The sequence below is a fragment of the Episyrphus balteatus genome, chromosome 4, assembly GCF_945859705.1.
Source record: "Episyrphus balteatus chromosome 4, idEpiBalt1.1, whole genome shotgun sequence".
Lineage (NCBI taxonomy): Eukaryota > Metazoa > Arthropoda > Insecta > Diptera > Syrphidae > Episyrphus > Episyrphus balteatus.
The window spans coordinates 1,795,854-1,820,974 of NC_079137.1; the positions used below are offsets into that span (position 1 = coordinate 1,795,854).

At 30.8% G+C, this 25,121-nt stretch overlaps 1 protein-coding gene across 3 annotated transcripts in view; it reads right to left on the reverse strand.

The window, feature by feature from the left end:
- Positions 1-25,121, reverse strand: part of LOC129920043 (cytohesin-2) — a 49,032-nt gene that overhangs the window by 1,883 nt on the left and 22,028 nt on the right. For 2 of the 3 annotated variants that reach the window (XM_056001198.1, XM_056001197.1), the window contains exons 2-6: positions 11,104-12,330; positions 2,904-3,036; positions 1,520-1,618; positions 429-528; positions 184-358 (exon numbers count right to left, since the gene is read on the reverse strand). In XM_056001198.1, coding sequence (XP_055857173.1) covers positions 184-358; positions 429-528; positions 1,520-1,618; positions 2,904-3,036; positions 11,104-12,156 — 1,560 coding nt within the window. In that variant the 5' untranslated portion in view covers positions 12,157-12,330. The remainder of the gene's footprint in view (positions 1-183; positions 359-428; positions 529-1,519; positions 1,619-2,903; positions 3,037-11,103; positions 12,331-25,121) is intronic. The other variant, XM_056001199.1, reaches the window with a different exon arrangement.

Sequence of the window (25,121 nt, forward strand, 5' to 3'; positions counted from 1 at the left end):
GAATTGGTTTGTATTCAAAATAGCTTGTGGCTTTATGTGTTTGTTTTTCAATTGGTTTAGTTTTTTTTTTACATCATCAACAAGCATCCAATGTGCAACAGCAGCACCAGCAGCAGCCAATTTTGCTGGAGCATCTTTAAATACTTTTTCGATGACTAAGTTTTTTTTTGTGAAATCACTTACCGATGGATTGTGTAGGGATGTGTTGAGCATTATAATTGCAAAGCTGAGTACATAACAGGTATCTGTGTTAGTAAAGATGTCAGGATTTAGCTGACAATATCGCTGGGCAAAGCACTCCATCATTCTGTCGATTTTTTGCGCTTCACCAGGCAATCGAAAGGACCACAGAAATTGTCTGTAAGAATTTTAAGAAAAAAATTAAATAAACATTCAATTTAAATGTAGTGATTGATATTTATTCTTACCTTAATGCTTGAACTAGGATGAGATTTGTAAAGTCATGAAGGGCAACGAATGCCTTGAGCACATCTTCATTGAGATCGTTCTTTTCGCCAAGATAGTCACCTGAAAATAAATTAAAAGGGAATTTAATAAAATAATCAAGTAGAAGTAGTAATTAATGAAATTATTATTTTATACCAGTTTACCTGAATTAAAGTCAATTCAAATTTTAAATTCTACTTAATGCTTACTACGGGGTGTGCAAGTAAATCACCCATGAATCTAAAATTAATCATCAACATCCAAAGCTTTTGGCTTGAATTTTTCTATTTGATTTATGAAAAAAAGGATAGGTACACGAACATTGATGTTTAATAGCTATGTAAATCCGTAGCCAAAAAACTTGGTGCTATTGAATATAAATTGTAGGGACCCATGGGTCAAGTTCTAAAAACTTACAATGTCATTCATTCCTGTGTGCGTGTTATTAATTTGTAAAAATAATAGGGACCAACGATTTGTGTTGTTTTTTTCTTATAATGGAATATGGTTCGGAACTCATAAGAGGTCTTGTGACTCCTGAATTTGCAAAGGAGACAAGAACATCGTCTCCCTGAACTGCAAAGTGCCCAAGGTTAGGAAAAGGTTTTTTTATGCATTCCGATTCTAATCTTACAAGTTACTGTTACTCCGATGGAACAGGGCTATTATAAAACTTCAAATAACACAACCACTATTGATTGGCCCTATCAATAAATGATGGAATGAATCTAGACACAGTTCTATTGCTAACAGCTTTGCACAGTTTTATTCTTTATGAAAAAAGTGACTTTAAGTGACTTTAAAAAAATCCTAATAATATAAACGCTAAAAAAGAAAAAAAAAAGTCCCCTAAAAGTAAGTCACAAAACGTGGTAAAAATAAATAAATGAAGAAGATGTACAAGTATAGCTCTAAATACATTTTTAGCATTACTCTACCATTTCAATCAGATATATCCAAAGAAGCATAAATGTATTTCAGCTCTAAAAATAAAAACCATGAACCATATAAGTTCATTAGCCATCAATCAAATTTACTGAATAAATTAATTATATTGAACAAAAAAACTTACCTATCGCAGTTTTATTTAGTCCCTCGCCTTTATATAGAAAATGTGCGATATCTTGAGGATCCATTCGCAACAGTCTGTTTTCCACCAAATATTCAATACCTATAAACAAAAAAAAAGGTAAATAAATAAATAAATTTATAAATGTAAATCTCTCGAGCTCCAATTAATCAAAAATCGTTGAACCAACAGCGGAAATCATATGTCAACTCAACAACGGGCAAAAAAATTTTAAGGATGGGCCTATTTTTTTTTTGTATTCAGTTCAGTTCAGAACTAACGCGTCGGTCGCAGAGAATTTGATTGACAAGACCGGAAATTAATCGGCGAAACATAAAGTTCGCAACATATAAAGTCATACTACACATACCACATTTTGCCCTTTTTGATACTAAATCGCAGACACACACATAACATTGAAAGCCATCTCTCTTTAGGTTGCTCTTCATTACACACAACAATGTGCTTGATGGGTTTTGATCTATTGATATCAAAAGCAGGCAGCGCAACACACCGTTTACTATAGTATGAAGATTATCAAATCCAAAGTAAATTGCTGCCGCCCGCGTTAACGCCCTTCCTTGATTCAATCAATTTAACTCCCATCAACAACAACAACAACGAAAAAAAGCCTATTCATAGAGCGTAGTAGAAGTATAAAAGTGCCTTGCGTGACAAGGGCAAGGCAAGGCAGAATCTATATTGACTCTTAACGTTTGCGGACTTGGGCAAACACAATGAGCAATAAAAATGTCGCTGTTGCTGCTACTGTCGCATTCCATAATTATTATTACGATTATGGTGTCACATGGAGAATCTAGAATGAGGCAAGGGAGACATGATTGCAATTATAAAATATCATCATTACAATCATGATGATTATTTTCAGTTTGTGGTTCTTCGTCGTCTTCTTCCAAAAATGGGTTTTTTGTTTCTTTAAAAGGTATTACATGGAACTTAGTGCAAAAGGAAATATTGATTGACAGTATATTTCCTTTGCTTGAATAATTGATTATTCTAGACTGCCGACTGGAGACTATGTCGTTTTGCAATAATTTTAAGGTTAGGCAACTTCCAGTATTTCGAAAGAATAATCAAAAAGTGTTTGGACAGGTTAATTGGTATAAGAAGGCAACACGCTTTAGTGGCTTATACCTTCGGGCAGTTCTCTGTGTGTTTTAATAAATCGACAGGACCGGAAGAGTCCTTCAATGCTATGTCAAATAAGAATGGTTACGTGTCAGGTGTTCTCCACTAAGTCGAGAGATAAGTCTTGAAATATTGAGGTCACGGTTCATTTTCATTCTAATAACAAAAAAAAAAAAAAAACATTAACAAATAGTTTCAAAAGCTGCCGTTTTCGACCTAATTAATTGAACACACTTACCTTTTTTCGGATCCATATTGAACTTTTTACGGCCTATCGACATTTGTTTATCTTTGTTGGAATGTTTGCAATCTTCGGGCACATCTAGCGCCTCCATTTCCGATACTACTTCACACAGTTCATCTTTGATTTGCTAAAATTAAAAGAAAATATTCCTGTTAGTTTTGAATGCTTTGAAGTGGGAATTCTTAAGAAGACATATCTGGAACAGAAAATAATAATAATAAAATTGTATGGTAAAAGCAATAAAAAGACGAAGAAAATTACGAGAAGACGACCGACACACACACGGTAACTTGACAGCGGCATGTTCGGAAGTAATTCATTTATCTCATTGCACTCAATTAACTGCAAAAAATAGTATCTGCTTCATCCAAAACCAACCAGCATCATCATCATCTTCATTATTATCGTCAAGCAACAGAGACATGATGTAGCTATAGCAGCGGTAACCTTAGTGGGTTAATTATATGATCCATGGAACGGACTTTATGACTCTGCTTGAATTTATGAACTAATTATTATTTTTATTTGTTTTTTGTGTCGTCTCATTGCGTTTGGGGGTAATTAAACTTTTGTCTCTTAGTTGGCATATAAAGTATAGACAAAGCTACTATGACGCAATCTCCGGAATAATGATGACCACTGCAACATATGGACGCAATGGTTTCATCTCACAGTTTCTCTGTCTCAGACATTAAGTTATAAAGAAAATTTCCTATATATACTTCAGAGTTGGATACATAAAGTTTTAACCATGTGTTTATGGAGGGCGAACTTAAAATAGGATTTTTGATGGTGATGTCTGATGTGTCTTAACTAAGCCCTCGTAAAATACTCCACGGTGATGGTGGTAATATTTACATTTTCTTTAAGAAGCTCTTTAACAATAATTATTATTGCTTTCCCGTAATCTGTAAAAGCAGGTTTTTTATTACATCTAGGTTTTATTATGTACCCACATTTATTCAAAGGGCAACCAAACAAATAAGAAACGGTAGAGAAAGTACATGTAGGTTAAAACTGTTTGAGTTTCACTTTAAGTAATGAGATGACCTTTTACTAAGCATTAATTTCGTTGAAAGCCATTGACAATCTACCTTAAGTGACAATGTGTGTTAAGATAATTCGTTTTATTGCACTGTCTTTTTTTCTTTAAAGTATAAAATAAAAGAAAAAATTTACAGGTACAGTCAAAACATTCATTCCAATTAAAATCCACATCCTTTGTAATGACAATTATTAATTTTGGAGACGAATCTGAATCTTTTAGTCGTAATTTTTGATGCGATAAATACAATAAAAACTTAAACTTTTTTTAGAAATCGGCAGCTCATTTTTTCGACTTTGGTGGCTGTGGAAAGCCTTGCAGTCAAAATGTATACACGTTTCAGAGTCATGTAATGTTAAAGGAAGTGTTTGTTACGATGCAAGAAAATGCTGTACTTTTACACTTTTTGAATGATGCTAAGCCAGTTGCATTTGGCCGTGTTTAGATCTTTTTTTAACAATTTTGAAACTTGAAATTAAATTAAATTTAAAACATGTTATTTTTTTATTTGAAAAGAACAAAATTATCATGAATTTCGTTTGATACCAGCATCAAACTAGAATTGTGAATAATGTCATTAAATTTCAATTAAATATTGATAAAATTTATTTAGTTTAATATGTTACAGGAATTTAAAAATGAGTTACTTTGTTTTCAAAAGATTTTATGTATGAGGTTAATTCGCTTTAGAAGAAGAAGAAGAAGCTAACGTAGTAGTCAATTCAGAGAATATATAAAAAAAAACAAAAACACCGATCAAATAATTCCAAGAAATTTTGTTTTTAACAAATAAGATTGTATTTTTATCGTTGAGTCATGCTTACTTTTAGATAAGAAATTTTTGTTTATGAAAATAAGTATAAGAACTCTAGAGCTTTACGACATGAAGATACGATTTTGCTTATTAGAATTTTATTGCACTTGAGAAGTAAAGTTCTGTCGAGTTAAAATAAATATACAAGCTATTAGGTGGTTTAAAAAAAAAAACGATACAGAAACATTATTTATAAGGATAAAGTTTAATTTTAAGTTTTCCAAAACTACCTTTTAAAAAGAGGAAAATAGAATATTTAACTATTTTGACTTACAATTAACTTTAACTTACAATTTTTTAGTTCAAAATTACATTAGAAATTATTTGGATTTCGCCTTATGTCTATTTTATTGGCATGTCAAGCATTTGTTCAAAAACAACAACAAAAAACCAGACATTTCTGTGATTTCTTCTTAATAAGGTCGACTATGTAGGCAACAAAATAAATATTAATGAATTAATCATAATTGTGCGTAGAACAAAATTAAAAAAAAAAAAAAAAAACATTCCAAGAATTTTGTTGACGTTATGAAAAACCAGAATCATAAACGCTTGGTATTATTTATCTTCACAAATATTTTAGTGAAAACAAAAATTATTGTGAAAAAATTAAATAAATGAATAATTAATTAAATTATTCACAAATACAAATAAAACTGCTTTTTGAAATCAATAATAATATTTTCTCCGAAGACATCTCTTCAAAGACCTCATTTGGAGGTTAAATTTTTTTGTTGTTATCACCTATTAACCTTGCTCTGTTGCGGTGAGATATGTGTTGTTTTATGTGATAATATTGTTTGACTTGTTAAAATGTGAATGAACTTGAATAATGACAAAAGAAACGGCGCGAGGCGGAACAACATCGATTGCACAAAGTACACAACAAAATACAGTAGAAAGAAGCTCTATTCTATTATAAATGCACATAATTGCTGAGCTCAAAATCAGTTTTCAATAAAAACTGTTTAGTGAATAGAAATGTTGAAGATAAACTTTAGAACAATATAAAAAAGAAAAATTAGCCCTGTTTTTGACAGTTTTCAGCATGTATAATGTATATATGCATACCCTTTACTCTCCTTAAAAAGTCTTACCGGAGTTGAGTTGCGATGAATCGGGCTATCTTGAGTCGTGCTATGCATTGAGTCGGGCTGTCTGAGTCGGGATGTACAGAGTCGTGTTTTCCTGAGTTTCACAGGCAGTATCACTGCGTGCATGAAAAAGCCATACACAAAACCCCTTTCATGAGAAAAAAATATTTTTTTTTTCGATGGAGTAATCAAAAATTACCAAAAACACAGTTGACAGTAATTTCAGTATTTTTTCAGTATTTTTGCCATATTTTTACCATTTTTTTTTTTATCATAAAAACCTTTTCCCATGTATTTAAAATAATAATAAGGCGCCATAAAAGAATGAACCACCTCATTCATTTTATGACATAAGTATTTGACATTTGTGTGAAAAAATTACTAGCAATTTGGGCTTTAAAAGAACGCGTCTTGTCTCATAACAAAAAAAAAACATAGGTACATTTATAATTTTGCTGACCAATAAAAGAGCTTCGACTGTTTGCAAAAAAGACAACAAACAAGCTTCTGTGTGTGTACTGTATATCCATGTCTATTGTCATATTGGTATGCAAATTAAAAAATTGAAACTTCATTTCTCAATGACATCATCAATTTGAAGTAGGGAAATGAACGTGAACAAACAAATCAACGCCTTAAATAGTTTTTCTACACATTTCTTCAAATGCTTCCTTACATCTAAAAATGAGGTCTTGTTTTTATTGTAATGCAGATGCTAATTTACAATTTTTACGATAAAAATAACTTCGCAAAAACGATTCAAGCATTTCCATGAACCAACCTATGAGTCTTGGAATAAATTTCGATACGCAAATTGAAGAAATTAAAAACAAAACAAACCAAAAAAAAATAAACTAAAAAAATAATAATGTATACAACAGTGTCGTAAGAAATTCCTCTTATCTTTTTTTTTCAAGATTTCAAAATTACATGGATCTCAGGCAATCGAGAGCATTTTCGAAATTTGAATTTATTTTTTTAAATAAAAGTCAAATAATTGGCCTTATCATGAAATCCATTCGTATCGGAAAGTTGCTTCCATACCCGAAAAAACAATCACGGAATCAGTTCGCTATGGAAAATTTCATACAAATCGTCACTACGATCAGATTTTGTGATTGTTTTTTCGGAAATCGTAGAAAATTTTCGATACGAAGGGAATTCGTGATAAGGACGAATATCTGAAAGGGTTCATTGGAAGTGTTCAATTCGGTTATTACGTTTACCATCTTCTAAAGAGGCCGATTGTAAGTGTTCAAGTTTTTAAGTTAATTCTGGTTGAAAGAGCTGTTTGACTAATTTTATTTTTTAGTTCTGCTTCCTAACAAATTAGCATTATTTTTGCAAATTCAGCAGTGATTAAAAAATTAATTTCACGAATACATAACATTACCTTTATTTTACCTTTCATCGCACAACTTAAAAAAAAAAACAACATCGTCTTCTTCTTAGTTTCTCCATGTTACTTTAAATGCTGAGAATGTTAAGGGAAAGTAGTTGTGTAGGTACAAGGCACATAATATATTATTGAAGTTTCTTGAGCAATTTCTATTTTCGGTATTTTGGGGATTTCAAATACAAATTGCATGAAATTTATATCAAAAGAAATGTATACGTGATGTACATTAAAATGTTCTCCTTTCATTGAAATGTAATGTAATCAAATCAAAGTGGGTTTTTTTTTTTATTTCTTGTCTAAATATTTTTCTATGAGTGAAAAATTAGTGTTCTTGAAGTATCCGTACTTGGATATATGTTTGGTTTTTTTTTTTCTTTCATTTTTGTTTTTCGAATGAACACAACAACATTGGATATTTAAATTCATATCTCAATGAAATTGAATAATTTTTGTTTATTTCATTGTTTACACATACACATGTTTTAATATGCGTGGAAATTTGTTTTGTATAGAAAAGAAAAGATCAATGCAGTTTTATTTGATTTCAGTATTAGATAAATTGGAGGCTGGATAAAAATAGATATGATGTTATTCAAAATGAAATAGTGTTTTCTCTTATTTTTATTATTATTACTTGTAATTTGAAGTAAACATGATCTACAACATGTGAACTTGACACTTGTTTAGTAATAAGTTTAGATTTACGAGTTTACATTATCTATTGCGAGTTTAAATTAACAGAAAACAAGATATTGGACTGTAAAAATAACGATCAAAAGCATTGAAATTATGCAGTCATGACATCAGATGGAATATATACAATGAATGTTGTCATAACAGAGTTGAATCTGTTTTATTTGAAGTGCTTTACACGTTTGGTGTCAACATCGACACTTTGAAGCAATAAGCGTTGATGATTACATACTTTGACCTCATCACACTGACAGTTCATAATATGCTGACCAGAAGTGAACTGATCTAATTCTTGCTTGGCGTAGGCGTTGACAACGAGACGTTGACAAGTGGTATCACTCAAAATTTTGTCACTTACATTGTAATTAAAGTGACATAATGTTTCCGTCTACCCTACCTAACTCAAAATTACGCAATTTGTAGAACGTTTGAACAAAAAATAATGTTTGAAGAATGAATGTATGAATGAATAAATGGATGAATGAAAGCATGCATAAATGAATAAATGAATCTTTAAGTGATTGATTAAATGAATGGATGAATGAATGGATAAATGAATGTATTTAAGAATAGAAGAATGAATGCATTGATGAACGAATGGATGAATGCATGAACGAATGGATGAATGTATGAACGAATGGATGATAGAACGAAGAATGGATGAATGTAAAGATGAATGAATTGTAAAATGAGTGAAACTATGAATGGACAAATTGATTTTTGTAATAAAGCAATAACTGAATTGGTGAATGAAAGAATTTATTATTGAATAAAGGGTAAATTAATGGCGCAAAATTTTAAACGATTAAGTAAAATGTTAAAGCCATTTTAGTAATTTACTAAGTTAAACATCAGTCTGCTTTTGACTTAGTAAATTATTAAAATACCTTTAGCAATTAAGTAAATCGTTTAAAATTTAGCGGCAATGAATTTAAAATTAAGAATCTTGAAATTAATGTACCTATGGGTTCTATCAAATCGAACCGGTTGCTTTGGTAAATGTTGTCTATTCAACCTGATTTGATGAACCTCACAAATTCAGGGTGGTCATTTGGGTCTATTGTTTCAAAAAGTAATTAAAATGCATTTTTATAATAGTAACTCAAAGTAACCATGAAAAAATATCATCTGGCCATATTAAAAAAGAAAAAAAAAACACATTAAATTAATTTTTGCTATCGCCTCTCTGGTAACCTAGTGATTTGCAATTTTTAATGAATAAAGTGAGATCATACTTCCTATAGGAATATATATTTTTTTTATTAATATGCCACTGAAAATAATAATACAAGCTTGTTAAATTGAAAAAAAAAAAAAAAAAATGATTTGAGTCTTAATAACACTCTACGGGATGTTGATGACAAATACTGTTTTGTTTTTTATTTTCATTTTTCTCTAATGACCGTTTGATGAGTTCAATTTCCACCAAAGCAATCAGCAAGGGTCATGTGGCTTTTTTTACATTAATTTATTTGAGCTTGAATGCAATATAAAGTGTTTGTATTTTTTTTTTTTTTCGTCTTGTTTTTTGTTTATACTACACATTTCGAATGCAACGTTGTTAGGATATAAAAAAAAAATTGCAATTAAAATTTCCATACAAACATACAAAATGAAATTAAAACTAATAGAAGTGTAATTTGTTTCGTTAGGTAATACGACAGGTAGGTGTGAATTATTACAACAATTGCAGGTTCAGAGTTAAGGAATTTAACCCCATTAGATAAAGGGTATTATTCAATTCATATCGTGTTTTCGTGCTAATCATTTTAACTTCAGTCTAACCTCTGTAGTGTACGCAAATTAAAAAAAAGTGAGTATGTAATAAAAACTAGCATTTTTGTTGGAAAAATTAATTTTTTAAATTACACATTTATTAGCAACCTGTTTTTATTACGCTTATTGGTTCTTAAGTTATAGGTTATACTGTTTTCCCAATTAACTTGCGAGAAATCAATTTCATGAGCTTACAAACTATTTGAAATTATTTTAAAGATTGAAAACAAACATACTCATACTTTAATTAATTGCAATGAGTGGTTCGGTTCGTTTACTTTATGAAAAAATATTGTAGCATGTCAGTTCGATTAAATTAAAATTAATAAGTTATTTCAAAAATATTTTCCAAATTGTGCAGTTTGGATATCATACTCTTTATTTATTTGTTACTTTTCTTGAAACCTACAAAGCAAAGCTCATTGAAAAAGTACTGATGTTTGCCAACTTTAGAATGTTATTTAATTATTTAGAAATGATCTTCTAAATTAATTTTTAAGTAATGGAATTATAATAATTACAATGTACATCATTAGGAGAAAATATTTTATAACTTTCATTTAAAGTCATTAATGTCAGTAAGTAATTGTCATTTGACCTTTATAACTTTTAATTTTTTTTTGTGATTATGGAACACAAAATGATCACTAAGTTATTGTTATTAACAAAATTACCTACTATGTACTCGCAAGTTAATGGGGATTAAGATGATTTCGTTTGATGAAGTTTTCACTATACAGAATAAGATAATGTTGTTTTTTAATTCTGTTTGTTATTAAAAAAAAATAATTTAAAATTCGTCACCAAAATTTAATTGGAATTGATAAAATCTAATAAAATGGAAACTAGATAAGAGCATGTGATCTTAGCACTATCTAGTTTTCATAACTGTAAAACAGTTTTGTTTGTCACCTACCAATGGGGTTTCGACTGGTAAAAAAGATCAATTCATGTTTTTATCTAAATATGTCAAAAAATTGATTTTTGGTGTTTAAACTTAACTCAACTGGTCAAAACATCAGTTCTTTTGACATTTAAAATGGAATTGAACATGAATTTATGTATTTCTGTGAATGACAGCGACAAGCATAACTTTAAATACATTCAAATAGGTGCACTCTTATTTTTCTGACAACTGCGAGAAATTTGTATCATTCTTGAAATGGCAGATTATAAATTAACAAATTCTAAGCTGTGATTGGTTAACTACAACTGTCAAATTAGTAATATGTATTGAACTTAGGCATAATTCAAGCTAATGAAAGCACATAAAAGCACTTTTAACATAAAATAAATGTTTATCTAAAATGTCATCCTGCTATTTATTATAACAAAAAGAAAAACTAAAAAAAACTAGAAACAAACATTCCTACCTTTTTACTCTTTAAAGATGAATTCTTCCAATTATTCTTATTCTGCTGGATGACATTTTTGCAATTTTCACACATATCCATGCTGTTGTTATTATTGTTGTTATTATTATTATTACTGCACGGCACTGTTGGCTGCTGTTGTTGAATGTCTTTAACATTTATCTCACTATGCGAAGTCGAACTATCATCAATGTATTTGAAATCGCCATAACAACCACCCAGAACATTTGAAGAACTCAAGATTGTTGGCGAATAAGAACTGTCATCGCTCTCATCTAAAACACATCCAAGGCTATTTGAGCGCTGTTGCTTATCGATCCTCGACACAATCTCGCCCCGATCGTTGAGTAATAGCTCCACTGGTCTTGATATAATGGAAGTATGTGTTGTCTTTGTAGTTGTGGTGCGTTTGAACTCGGACCGTTTAGTGTACATAGACTTTTTGCCATCCGGCAAGCTCGCGTAACGCATTATTCGAATATCACTCTTCTCGTCAGACTCGGTCTCATATTGAAGGCTCAGATCACGTCGGTAATAGGAGGAGGACGACGACAACGATGATGATGGCGACTTGTGGTGCGGTGGCAAAGGCGAAGTTGGTGGCGTTGGATGATGTTTCTTCGGTTGCAGGTGGCAGCAGCATTGCGAACAAAATTGACTAACTCTTTTGCCACTAACAAGGCCTCGTCTATCATCGTCGTCATCGTCGGCGGCGGTAGCGGCTGTAAGATTATCGCTAGAATTGGCAGCAGTGATGGTTGTTGCAGTGGAAGCAGACAACGGTGATGCTGTAAGAGGCAGTAGTTGTGATGGTGATGGTGGATTGGTGGTGATGGACGCCAGAGAGCTTACCACATTACCACCACCATCTCCTCCCGCTGATGATGGGTCTATGTAAAAGGTGCTTTGTGATGAGAGGTCAATGCAACTTCTTTGGAATTTCTTGTCGGCTTGGATGGACTTGTTCTTGTTGTTCTTTGGTTGACGGCGTAACGATGAAAACCAGTTCGAGACGCTAGGTCTCTTTTGATGTTGTTGCAAAGATGATGACATTATATATATACACACACTCTAGGTTGCTTTTTTTTTGTTAAACACTTATAGTTATAGTTTATTTAATATTTTTAGGTTTAATGTTTCCAAGAAGATAGTTGAAGTACACATACACATTGATTGTTGTTTTTCTTAGTTTCTTGTTTGTGGTTTAATTGAGGTATCAACAATACACTGTAATAGGAAAAGGGGGGTTTTAATAATAAGAAACTCGTACACCTTGAGGTTTCTTCCTCTAAAAAAAACCCATCAAAAACAACAACAAAAAATACCAGAAATATGAAGAGGGTAATAAAATACACCGCATTTATGTTGAAATATGTTTTTCTTATATGACGAAGACGATGACTGACGGCTTGCTTCTGCTGCAGCAGCAGAAGCAGATATGTAGTTACAGCGATGAACGTGAGAGTCATTGCATTTTCCTGCTTTCTGGTTAAAAGGATTGGTTTTCAACAATGTTGCTTCATTATTGCCAGAGAGAGAGAAAGACAAAAAGTTGTAATATTATAGTGTTCCAGTTGGATTCTTTTGCGACAAAAAAAAAAAAAAATGATGAAAAGTGCAAATGCAAACCAAAAGGTTTGGTTTTGTCTGGGCAGTTAATACACGAGGAATGTTTAGACAATGAGGTCTCCGAATTCTCATGGGAAATTATTAACAATAATTTTAAGTTTTTTTTTTTCGTCAAATAGATCCGCCTAGATTTCTGAACTCTTTGGGACAGTGAAAGCCTGGTTTACATGAGTCACCAAACAGTTACTCTTATTATATTTAATCAATTTCAATAAATATTGGGTCTGTACGTTTCCTCATAACTTTTAAACTATTTATCGACATTTGACAAATGTGTTTTCGTTAGAAGCTTCTTGCTTTATTATACAATTATAATCGCAACATAAGTTCAAAACCTAAAATAAGTTCATGACTTTTGTCTCTAGGGGGTATCATTATAAGGGAACGTTTTATACCTTATAACCAGCGCACAATTAAAATGCTTCCAACGATATCTCATTTCTCAGATGATGATAAGTAGTTTATGTCGAATTCCTTTCAATTGAAAAATCGAATTTTCGGCGATCTCGAAGCGAATTTTTTCTAAAAATCATGTTCCATAGAAAAAAAATTCGCCTCAAACGAAGCAGAATTCGAATTTTTTTTAATCCCTCTTTTTTGAGAGATTTACACGAATTTGCACACACACTTGGAACATTTGACATTTCTCAAACGTCAAGCTGAAAGTTTTGTTCGTGTAGTTTGTTTATTTGAGAACACCAACTTCAAATAAAGAGTAAATTTTAATTGAATATCGTATTTTTATTGCGGAAAAATATGAAATAAATAAAAAAACACAATGTGCGATCAAAATATATTTTTTCCTGGCATAGTTCTTGTGAAAAAGTCAAATTACTGTGACTTTTCTTCTCCAAATTGTCGTCAGAAAATTTTTTCTCTGTAAAACCACAGCATACGGCCAAAATAATAACCTTCAACTTCATCTTCACTCAGATCTTAATAATAACTGCAATTTCCCTTTGATTCTGATTAAAATAAATCTATATTACCGAAGAAAATAAACAAAATTATTGATCAAAGGAATCTCTGGTTTTATTTTGCAGAAATTGTTTTGGTTTCAGCTTGACGTTCGTGTAAAAATTGTTGTCAAATGACACATACAATCGCAAAAAGAATTCGGTCTGTTTTCATGTTCCTTTTTAACACCAAAAATTCGATTTTTTTGAGGCGATTCAAAAAATTGAAAGGAATTCGACATTAGAAGTTATGAAGGAACATACGTGGTCTAAGCTGGAATTATTTTTTTTTAATGGCGAAGCTGAGTGTCGCTTTGTTCTCGGAAGACAAAAAATGCTTACAACGCAAAAATGTAACATTAAGAATCGACTTGGCAAATATGTTTATGAGATTTCTCAAAACAAAGCGGTGCAGCGTTACCGGCTCATTGAGTTGGTACCAACTAGCAAAATCTGACAAGTTAATTTTCACCAGCTGCCAAAAGGTACCTTCTTCCTTATATCCTTCAATATCCCAATTCCCAATGCACCCTACTTCAAAAATATCTCTTCTGTCACTCTCACAGTAGTTTTCAAACTTATCGAAACGAACACAAAACATGTTACACAATTTGACCCCATTTTGCTAAATGAAATTTTCAATTTGTACTTCTTCTTTCTTCACGAAGTTCTAAAGCGAAAATATAATTAGGAAAAGTGACAACCTATATCGCCTGATTCTTCCATGCAAGTAAAATCAATATCAAAAGTGTTACATCAAAACACTCATCATAATCATTTTTTCCTGATGAATGTAATACCTACGCGATATCCACGTGCTTAAAAAAAGAACACGGCATTGAAAATACAGATTGGATAAATGCATATTTCAAGTAGGTACATATATAAACAAGTAATATCAAATGTACTTGTACGTCATTTAAAAATCAATAAAATGATAAAACCAAATACAACATTTACTTCATAATAAATACTCGTATGAATAATATGACAATTCTAGGAAAGTTATGACACATTTATTAAAAAAAAAATAAACAAGTGGTAAACACTTCGCAAATGTGTATGTAGATAGGAATACACATTTCATCAATAAATTATTTGAATAAATAACAAATGATAAATAAAAGCCCTGTACTGGTAGACACAACAAAAAATGACGTAACGATGACGTTAAGACTCTTGAGAGAATATCACGTTTATTTTGATTGTTTTGATAGAAATTACTTTGGAAATTTGCTTATTTTCTGTGTACTATGGGAAAAAAAAAGAAAGAAAAATAAGTAAATAAACGAGGTGAGAAATATTTCTCTGTAAAATCGCTGTGAAAGATGGTGCTGAGTGCTGACTCTTACTTAAATTTTGCGGGTGAAGAAAAAGAAGCGGTACGATTTTTCGTAAGAAACACGAAACATTTGACACAAGAGCTTTCGCCAGTCAAAATTCATTTTCATGGCAAAAGATGAGAGTATCCATGCAAAGTTTTGACAGGCGAAAGTTTTTGCTGTCGCCTCGAATGTTTCGCGCTAGTTTGACAGATCCTCACTTTCTCATCTAGATAGATAAATAGAAATAAGAGTGTTAACTGTCATTTTATTACTATATTTTATTGGTTCCTTTTTTTTTAAGAATACTAAAAAAAAGTAATGTAAGTTGAGGGTTCAGAGCTAACAATAATCGCGTTCCTTTGGACTTGGCAGGCTATTCATCTGTAGATGATAAGTAGATCTTGTACTACAAACAACGCATGATAGAAATAGAATTTGTGTTTTTTGTACTAGATTTCTACTCACGAGTAGTCTACCACCTTCAATCTTCAAAGTTATGCGACAAGAGTAACACAGTTCTTTGACAGCTTTGTGCCCCGCTCAGAAATAAACACGCCTAACATAACTCCTGTAATCTACAGAGAAGATTCTATTACATAAATGAACCGTTTATTAGCTGGGAAACGTCAGAAACACCTTCAATTTAATTAAGATATTTCTTATCAAATTTAAAACTTCTTTTTGGAATTAAGTCATAAGAATGATTGTGGAACGTATTCATTCACCTTTTATTATTTCTTTCATTACAATCGTCATTTCGTCACTAATAAGATTGAAAATGCCTAAATGTAACAAAAAAAACTTTTTTTTTGTTGTTCCTATATGAGTCGAGTATAAAGTAAACAAAAATGATTATCCCTCATAAAAATAAAGTGTCAATTTTCTTTGATTTAGTTTGGCATTTCGTGTGGAAGAATTTTATGTGTCATTGATTTTGAATTGAGAAAACACTCTTCTTCTTCTTCGTTCTTTTTCTTCTTTCATCAAATCATAATAATTCACTCATAAGGATGATGTTTTTTTTTTCATTCTACAAGGATTTTTGTGTTCTTGTTGTTATTTGTTTGTCTTAAGTAATTTCATAATTTACATAAACAAACAAGTAAATTAAATTAAATTGATGAAGGAAGTTTTTTTTGCAAATCATACAAATGAATTGATTAAAATTTATTTTGGAAGGAATTATCGAAATGAGAGTCAGTCAGCCTCGAATTGGTTCAGATAATGGTATTGCTATTTATTTTTTGCAGTCTTTTGGAAATGGGGTTTTCTTATCATCATCACTTGTCAAAACTTTAAAATTTATATTAATTTATTGCAAAAGCTTGAAGTTTTGATATATTAAAAAAAATTGATTAAAATGTTAATAAAATAATGAGATTATCGTTCTCATTTTGAATGTCGAATCGTGCATTAAAGCAGTTAAGATAATATATGAATAGTAAGCGATTTGCAAATAATAAATTCGTTTTAAGTGTCAATAACCTAAAGAATTTGACTATCACAAAATATAAAAAAAGCACGCGAACAGAACTAACTCTTTCTAGTTTAAATGGATGAAAATGCCCATCAAATATAAGATGCGTTCCATTGCACCCTACAAAGTACTTTTGGTTGGCTGTTTTCAACGAGTAGGTTTTTCACACAGAAAGTTAAAGCAGATTTAGCTTTATAATAATTTGACAGTTAGGCTTTCGAAAAATATATGAATGACATTAATACTGTCAGACTTAAGGCCGAAATAAAAAAAAATGACACGTTTGGCTGACCACCCTATATTACTTAATCCCTTGCGCTCTTTTTTCTTTGTTCTTTTTTTTTACTTTTCCATAAAAAAAGCAGAAAAACAATAAACCAAAACTTACCAACTAGTACTGCCTATAAAAAAAAAAACTTCTTGTCTGCAGTGAAAGTCTAATTTATTTTCATGATAATTTTTAACGTCATTCTACCCAAGCTATATTAGACTACTATGCGACAACCCCAAGAGCTTATTAAGTTTCGCAACAACTTTCAAACGTAATTTAATGCGATTTCAATGAGAATTAGCCAGCATAGGCGTTTTTATTTCTCTCTTAAGTTGTCGTGTTATAGTTCGATGCCTCGATTTGTATATAAAATCGATTGCTGCCTATATAGTTGTTATTTTAAAGGTCTTGAGAAAGACGAAAGAAAAAACAAATTACAAATAAAGTCATGCATGGGAATAAATGTTACTGATCGGTGGGTTTCCTTTCCTTGGAATTGTGTGGAAATGCAAATACTCAAGGATTGAATGTGGGGATGGATAGGGGGTTAATCCACCATGTTGTAGATAGTTTAGATTTCATTATAGTACTTGAGTTAAAATGGTGTTTTTTTTTTCAATTGATAAATCAAAGCCTTAAATTAAAATATTTTATGGGTACACCAAAGTCCATTCCAAATCAAATTTTATAGGAGTTAAGTACTTGCGGTTGGATTCAACGCCTTTTTTCCTGCAGGGTATTCCTGCAACGGTGTTATCTCTGGGTAAACCTGGTAAAATGGGAAATCTGGTAAAGAAACTGTCAAACCCATACCAAATTTTCACACATTTGCTACTTTACCAAGCTTAGATACTAGGGTTTACACCGTTTCATGAATACCCCTAATTTATTTGACATCGTTGATCAATTGTCAAAAAATGTTGTCCTTTGATAAACCCGTTCAGTCTATCAAAAACAAATAGTTCGACAGATAACTGAACGAAATTGCGTCTAGATGATTTTTAGTTCTGTTCGTTTACTTTGTTTAAGAAAACTCCCTAACTGATGTAACATTGCGTGCTGTTACAACAAATAATGAAATTTCTAAAAATTGTATAAAGCTGTTAAATTTATGTTGAGTAAATAAAGGAACTAATACAACAGCTGACAAATAATAGTAAACACTTTTAATTGACTAAAACACTCTAAGGGGCGCGTCAAACCCAGGACCAATTAAATTCATCTATATTATAGAATTTGCAAAATGTCTAGCCGTTAGGGATCATTAACTTAAAGAAACAAGCCCTAGAAGGGCTATATTTCATAATAGTATGTACAAGTACCCAGTTATTATATTGCATAATATACGACACTCTTATATTTATATCTTTTGAACTTATACAATCTTTTGGATGAAATTTAAGGGTGTGTCGTTTCTTGTGTAGTGAAAAATGTGTTTCACACATTTCATTTAATTATTAAAATAACAAAAAAAAAATGTTAACGCCCTGGCAAGACTGCAAGGCGTTTCATAATGGCCACCACATGCAGTGCGTAATATTAAATGCATACAGTACTTAAAAGTAACATAACAATATAGGTTTGGCAATCGCAAAGGACATTAAACCATAGCCAAAGATAATTCAAATATATTGTGGAGTTGTATTATGTAGGTATATTGTTCTTTAACTGCGTGCAACAATCAAACATTTGCTTTTCTCTATATTCTATATATGGCACGCACATCTTACAACAACAATTATAAATACATCCAAATTGGCAACAACTGTCGACCAGCTTGGACACACATGTTTGTTGTATCCATTCCGCATATATAGGGTCAGGATTAGACATATACACATATTTTATGTGACTCGTAAAAATGTTTACAAATAATCATAGATCTTAACACAGTTGGAGAAAATCTAAATTAATGACACCAAGAATGGACAATGTGTGGTATTGTTTTGTAATTCTATGGCACCCTTAGAGACAGCAGACCAGAGACTGCTGTACATAAGGAACCACAAAAAATAATCATTTATTTGTATTTGTTAAACAAGGAAAATAGGGGTGAATTGAAGAAAAAGAAGTCATATTAAGACGGAAATCATATTGAATTTAAAGCTGAATGAAAGAGAATTTCAAACAATAAAAGGTTAATATCAAAAGAATACAAACGCCTCTTTGGTAATGAGGGCCTTTTGATAGAATTGGAAAACGTCAAAATGCTTCAATATCAATTCTGTCAATTAGTTAATCAAAGTTAGTCAAATATTTGTCAATTCTGTTGGAGGTATTTTTAAGAATCTTCGAAACGTCATTTTTCCTGTCTCTTTGTTACATCCTCACATGCTATTCACTGTGACTGTTTTGACAGGTTTGTTTGTGTCCAGAGTGAGTCCCGTCTATAATGGCATAAATAGAACTCGTCAAATAGCCTTTAAATTACATTGCATTACATACATAGCTACCAATATTTCGATTTTCTGTCACTGAAAATTTGAATATGCAGCAAATATTTAAATCTCTCCCAAGATGGCGCTTTCCCATTGAACAAGTTGCTAAGTGACATTTTCCTTATTTTCTTTGATTAATTATTACACTTAAAAGCAATCACACATAAATTTACTTGCTAACTATGTTTACCTATAGCCACACTGATCGATCTTATTCGTGTATTTGTTGAAAAGTTTTTGACCTTGCAATTTGCCCACACATATCTAACTGTCAATTACATTCATTTAAACTGCAGAGAATGACAAGCATTCAACCAATCAATGTTACTCAACTTTTCAAAAAACTCTCGTTGCACTTTAGCCTTTCGTGATACACAATCTAACTCGGATGTACAGATCTGGGAAAATGATTCATCATTTCATTAAATTCCCCAAGAAACATTTTTTCTCATTTGCATCCCGCGATAAAGCGGCGCTTTTTATCTTTTCAAAAATAAAACAAAAAAAAAATTTCCTCATAGAAAAAATAAAAACATTCCAATAAAAATTATGTGATTGCAAACAATCTTCCTTTTGTGTATACAATAACAAGGCGAGCGATAAAAAACCGCTTCCTGTGTGCGCAAATGATTTCAGTTTCCATAATATCAAATCCACCATATGCACACGCTGCTGAGAGAATCAAATGCACCCTGAACTAACTCGCTGACTGCAGTCTTATCTAGAAAAAAGGAAAATGACTGCATCCAGTTAGCAGTCCAATTGCGATTGCCGCAATGCCTTAATCGTCGTAGTAGTTGTCGTCGTTGTTTTAATGTGAATATGGATATAAAGCTATTATCAATTTCGTTCCAGTTCAATTTGTTCATTCTTATAAAAACCCTGAGAGAAAATTTAAAAAAAATGAACATATCACACAGTTGTAGTGTGTAGTTATGGCGCACTTTAAGTTCTGAATGCTTCTATTTTTATAAATTTTTGCATTCACAGCATAAAATATAAAAAAAAACGACAGTGTTCAGAGATTATTTGGGGCCGCCCTGCTGATCGATAACAACGTATGCTAAACATTAACAATAACAAGCTCAACACACACCCTTAAGGTCATTCGCACAATTTCGTAAGCGACGACAGAAAGAGAACTGTTTGAGTTCGCCTTCATTAAATTAGTTGAGATAGAAATGACGTAAGCACGTAAATATTAGAAGAGATTTGTTTTAAATTTTATTGCACGAAACTACGTATGCGAATACTTTGACAGCCTAGCCTAGATCCGCAATAAAAACCTGAACTAAAACCAGACAGACATTATAATAATCAAAACAAAAAATATGTAAAAAAAAAAAAAAAAAAACAAAACAATCTAATCCGATATTCAAATATGTACATTTTACCTATTTTCTTTGCTAATTTTTTTTCTGACTTTTGTTTACTTTTTACGACTCAAAATAAACGAATGAGTAACATACATAATTGGTTTAAACAAACTCGCTGTTTTTTTTCGTTATAGTATACGTTGATCGAAAGCATCAAAATAAAAAAGTTAAACTTTATTATTGAATGTGAACCGATTGATCGTTTAACGATAAATAATGATTTTCAAATGGAAATCAGAGGTTGAAAGTGATTGATGAAAGTTTTTTTTTTAATAATTATTTTATCGACAGAGGGTAATTGAATCTTGAATTGATTGTAGTAAGACTACGACGCGACGAAGACGTAGACTTATTTTTTGACATTAGGTCAAGATGAGAGCTTTCATTGTTTTCATTGTTCGAAAAAATCATTTAGACAACAATGAACCACTCAAACGTTCGAAGAAAATATATATTTTTAAGTATAAAAATAATTTCAAAAAAATGTCAGGAAAAAAGGTTAAACATTTGAGATACAGATTAAAACGCTCAAAACAGAGTCGGGACGAATTTAAATGATAAATCAAAGGCCTGTCCTGATGTATTTTTAATTTTTTATAACAACTATTATGGACAGATCAAGAACTGGTTACGAAAGAGTTTTTAAAAACCTCTAGATAATTTTTCGTGAAAGCCATTAAAAATAACACATTTGTGGTGTTGTCAAAAGAATCCTTCAACTTAAATATTTTTCCTAAAGACAAAAAATACAAGTAAATGCTACTTTGGATTTCTATTTCAGTTAATTACAATATTATTGTTTTTTTGATTGATTCATTTTTGATGAAATTCAAAACTAGAAGCGACTTTTCCCTAACAAAAGAAAATTACGCCTAATTTGATTAATTGGATTTCTATTACACTCAGACATCCTTTCGCTCCCTTAAAAAAATCAAATCAAAAAACTATTCTTCGAAATCATTAAAATGCACTTCAATTTTTCAAGACTCTTGTATAACATAAGATTTAATAGCTGATCGAAATGCATAAACAACCCACACACACACCTTGTTGTTCTTTTACCAATTCCAAATTATATTTTTTTTTTCTTCTTATAACATCTTCTTTTGATTTTGACGTATGGGGTCATTTGGTTCTTGATGCATCAAGTCATTCATTATTTGAAACCAACTCACGCAGGAGTGTCTTGTCGTTGTTATTGTCGTCGTAGTCAGACAACGTCTTCGGTGGCGGTCTCTAGTTCCTAATCCTTTACTTTTTCCAGAAAAAAAATATATATTTTTCTATGCTGAGTGCTCTTCTTGAAATAGATTGGTCGTGTGTGTTAAGTACTCTCTAGGGTGTGATTTTATATTTTTCATGTTGTTTTTTTTTAAGATGTTTTGTGGTGATTGCAGACACAGCGTTTTATATTTTTGTAGTTTTTTCTTTCTACCAGTAGCTTACTACTTATTGAAGCTAAAGACATTTTTCTTTTTATGTGCATCGTCGCACAGTGTGCAATTTTCGCAATCTAGCTGTACTTTAATGAAAAATATATGTCTCCCAAATCCAACAAAATTGGTATCAATGGAAAGGTAAAACCTCAGACAATAGAATGGCAAAAAAAACAACAAGAAAACAACTGTATTTACCGTTCCACAGAATCACAAACATCAGCTTGGTTTAAGAGAAAAAAAATTTAAAGCTCATTGCTTTTCTTGTGTCACTTTGATAAGAGCTTGGTGAAGTAAAATAAAAGTTGTGTAAATTAAATTTATTTTTTTTATTTTAAGTAACATTTAAGAAATATTTAAGGTAAGTTAATTTTTGTGTGCACTAAAAAATAAAAAAATAAAAAATTATTTGTGCGAAGACCTAAAGAGTGTTGTTTTTTTTGTGTTCTTTAACTTTGTGAAGCGTTTTAAAAATGTATCCTCGTGTATCCGTCCTGTTTTTGGGCTTAAAATCTCCGTTGATGTATTCTGTGTTAGAATTCGTTGACTTTTCTTGCGTCAGGAGTGCGAAACCATTAAATTTTTTTTTTTTGTTCAGGTACATAGGCCAAAAACCAATTTTTTGATCTTTTGAAAAATCGTACATCCCATTTTTACAAATTGAAAATGATTTTTTTAGATTCTTGTTGGCAAAATAAGACAAAAATATTAAATAAAATTTTTCGATATTTTGCTTCGTTTTCGAAATAGAGACAGTTTAAGAACCAACTCCCAAAATCGTTTGCTCGATGTCGGCTCTTCCCCACCCATTGTGGTACATTTTGTACTCGTATACCACATATTGGACATATAGTTAGATAAATAATTTTGAAAATCAATAAAACCCTTGTAGAAATATAATACTTAACCAAATTAAGCTGGTTTGCATCAAAAAAATTAAGTTTACTTGGAATTAGAATTAAGTACCGCTAGATTGGCAAAATTGCACACTGTGCGTCGTCGTCGTGTCTTGATTGATGGCCCCAAAAACATGATTTTTTTTTATTTTTTTCTTCTTTCATCTTTACCTCATTTGATGTAGACAAGCATAACATGTAAGTCAATCAAATTATGTAGGCAGAGTTTCATAAAAAATATAAAGAGTTGACATAGTGTCATCGGGGCATATAGGAAAAAACTAGTTGATACGCTGCTGGGGTTAAAATGCCGATAAAATTGTAGCTACATTATTTATGAATGTATGTCACAGTTTTATAGACCAAATGGAAAATGTAATTTTATTGTTAAAAAAAACTTAGACTGGTACTTATAGTATGAACAGTCTTTGTTTTTTTTTGCCCTTTTGACAGTTCTAACTAGGTAAAAATGTAAATAAATGATCTTTGCAATGTATATAATTTAAAATTGCATTTAAAAATTTCCAACGAATTCAGCAATTAATAGTGAAATTAAAAATATTAAATTTAATTCTTAGATCCTGTTACTAACGTCATCAAAGACTTACTAAACGAAACAAATAGGCACCTTATAACATATTTGAAATTCCTTAAATTTTTAGATGATTAGTTTGTATGACATATTTATTTAACAAAATCGTCAAAACGTGTTGAGAATATTATTAAAAGAAAGAATTATTTAAAACTAATTATACGACTCGTTAGGTAATTACTCTGTCAATATACGAGCCATCTGTATAGTGGATTTACCTAATGTGTATTGTATATTTCTATCAAAATTCTAAACCGCAAAAATGTTCTTGTCAAGTAGCAACAATTACAAATCCTATTAGATTCTAATATAACAGACAACACGTGGCAATTTTTTTTATTTCGCCAGAAGTTTTGTTTGAATAATATAAAAATTTACTGTCTATTATATTAATTCGAGAGAACTTGTCATAAATGACACTAATGACGCGCAATGAGGATTATATCAACAATAAAAAAATATTATATTGTAAAAATTTATAGTTATCGTATCGACTTGTAATGAACATCACACAACAAAAACCAAGTCAATTGAAATGTAAACAATTTCATTAAATAATATGGATGATAATTGATTTAAACAAATCCGACTTTGTGTTTTATTTTTAGAATAAATAAACATTCTAACTCAAAAATAAAGAAAGAAAGAAATTTTGGTGTTTATTTATGTTAAGAAATTTCTTTGAAATTAAATACAGAAAAATGTTACTTTTACTAAAAGATTTACGATGACATTCACTTGACACATGGTAACCCAAACATAATACCAAATCGATGAAATTATAATTGATTTATTTTAGAAATCAGAAAACACCCTCAGACTTGACTCAATGTTAAGGCAATTATTATCTAATCAAACTACTATCAGTGTTGGATTTAAAGAGTTTGTTAAACGTAGTTGTTCAATTTTGTTCTAAAATCTATTTCGAAATTTAGTATTTTTTTTTTTCGAACACTATACAATTTTTTTTAATGAACGAACAGATCAAAAATCGAGCTAATCGCAATTTTGCACAGCATTTTGTTGCTTTGAAATCTGTCAAAACAAATCATTTAAAATTGGGGTGTAAACACAAGGAATGAATATAACGAGCGAAATACCTATTATTTGATTGTTTGGTTCTGTTTGATCACTTTTTTCAATAACATGTTCTATTATAAAACGTAATTTCATTGAAATTAAAATGACGAAATGGTTAAAAGTTTTGGAATTGATTTCTATTTTCTTATGGGATTTTAATTCTTCTCTTGCAAACATTGTAATACATTATGGAGCAGATTTCAGCTGTTGACATTTTATTTCTTGTATTTAATTTTTGACATTAAAATTGCCAAAAATTAAGTAACAAAATGTTGAAAATTCCTGAACAGTTTATAGTCCCCAAGGGCCTTACTATAATTTAGTCCGTCTGCGATACAAACATAAAGAATTCCATTTAAATAGTTTTGGTATTTCAAGAGGTTTCAGCCAAAAGTCAATTATGAGTGTGAAACATGTGTGCGGTGTGAATGGTACGCGCCATAGTTGCAAACAAATGACCTGCCAACAATTTGTACTGCTGTTTGCTTGCGCGCCAACTAATTTAATTTGTTTTTATATTTTTTTTTTTTGCTTCTGTTTTT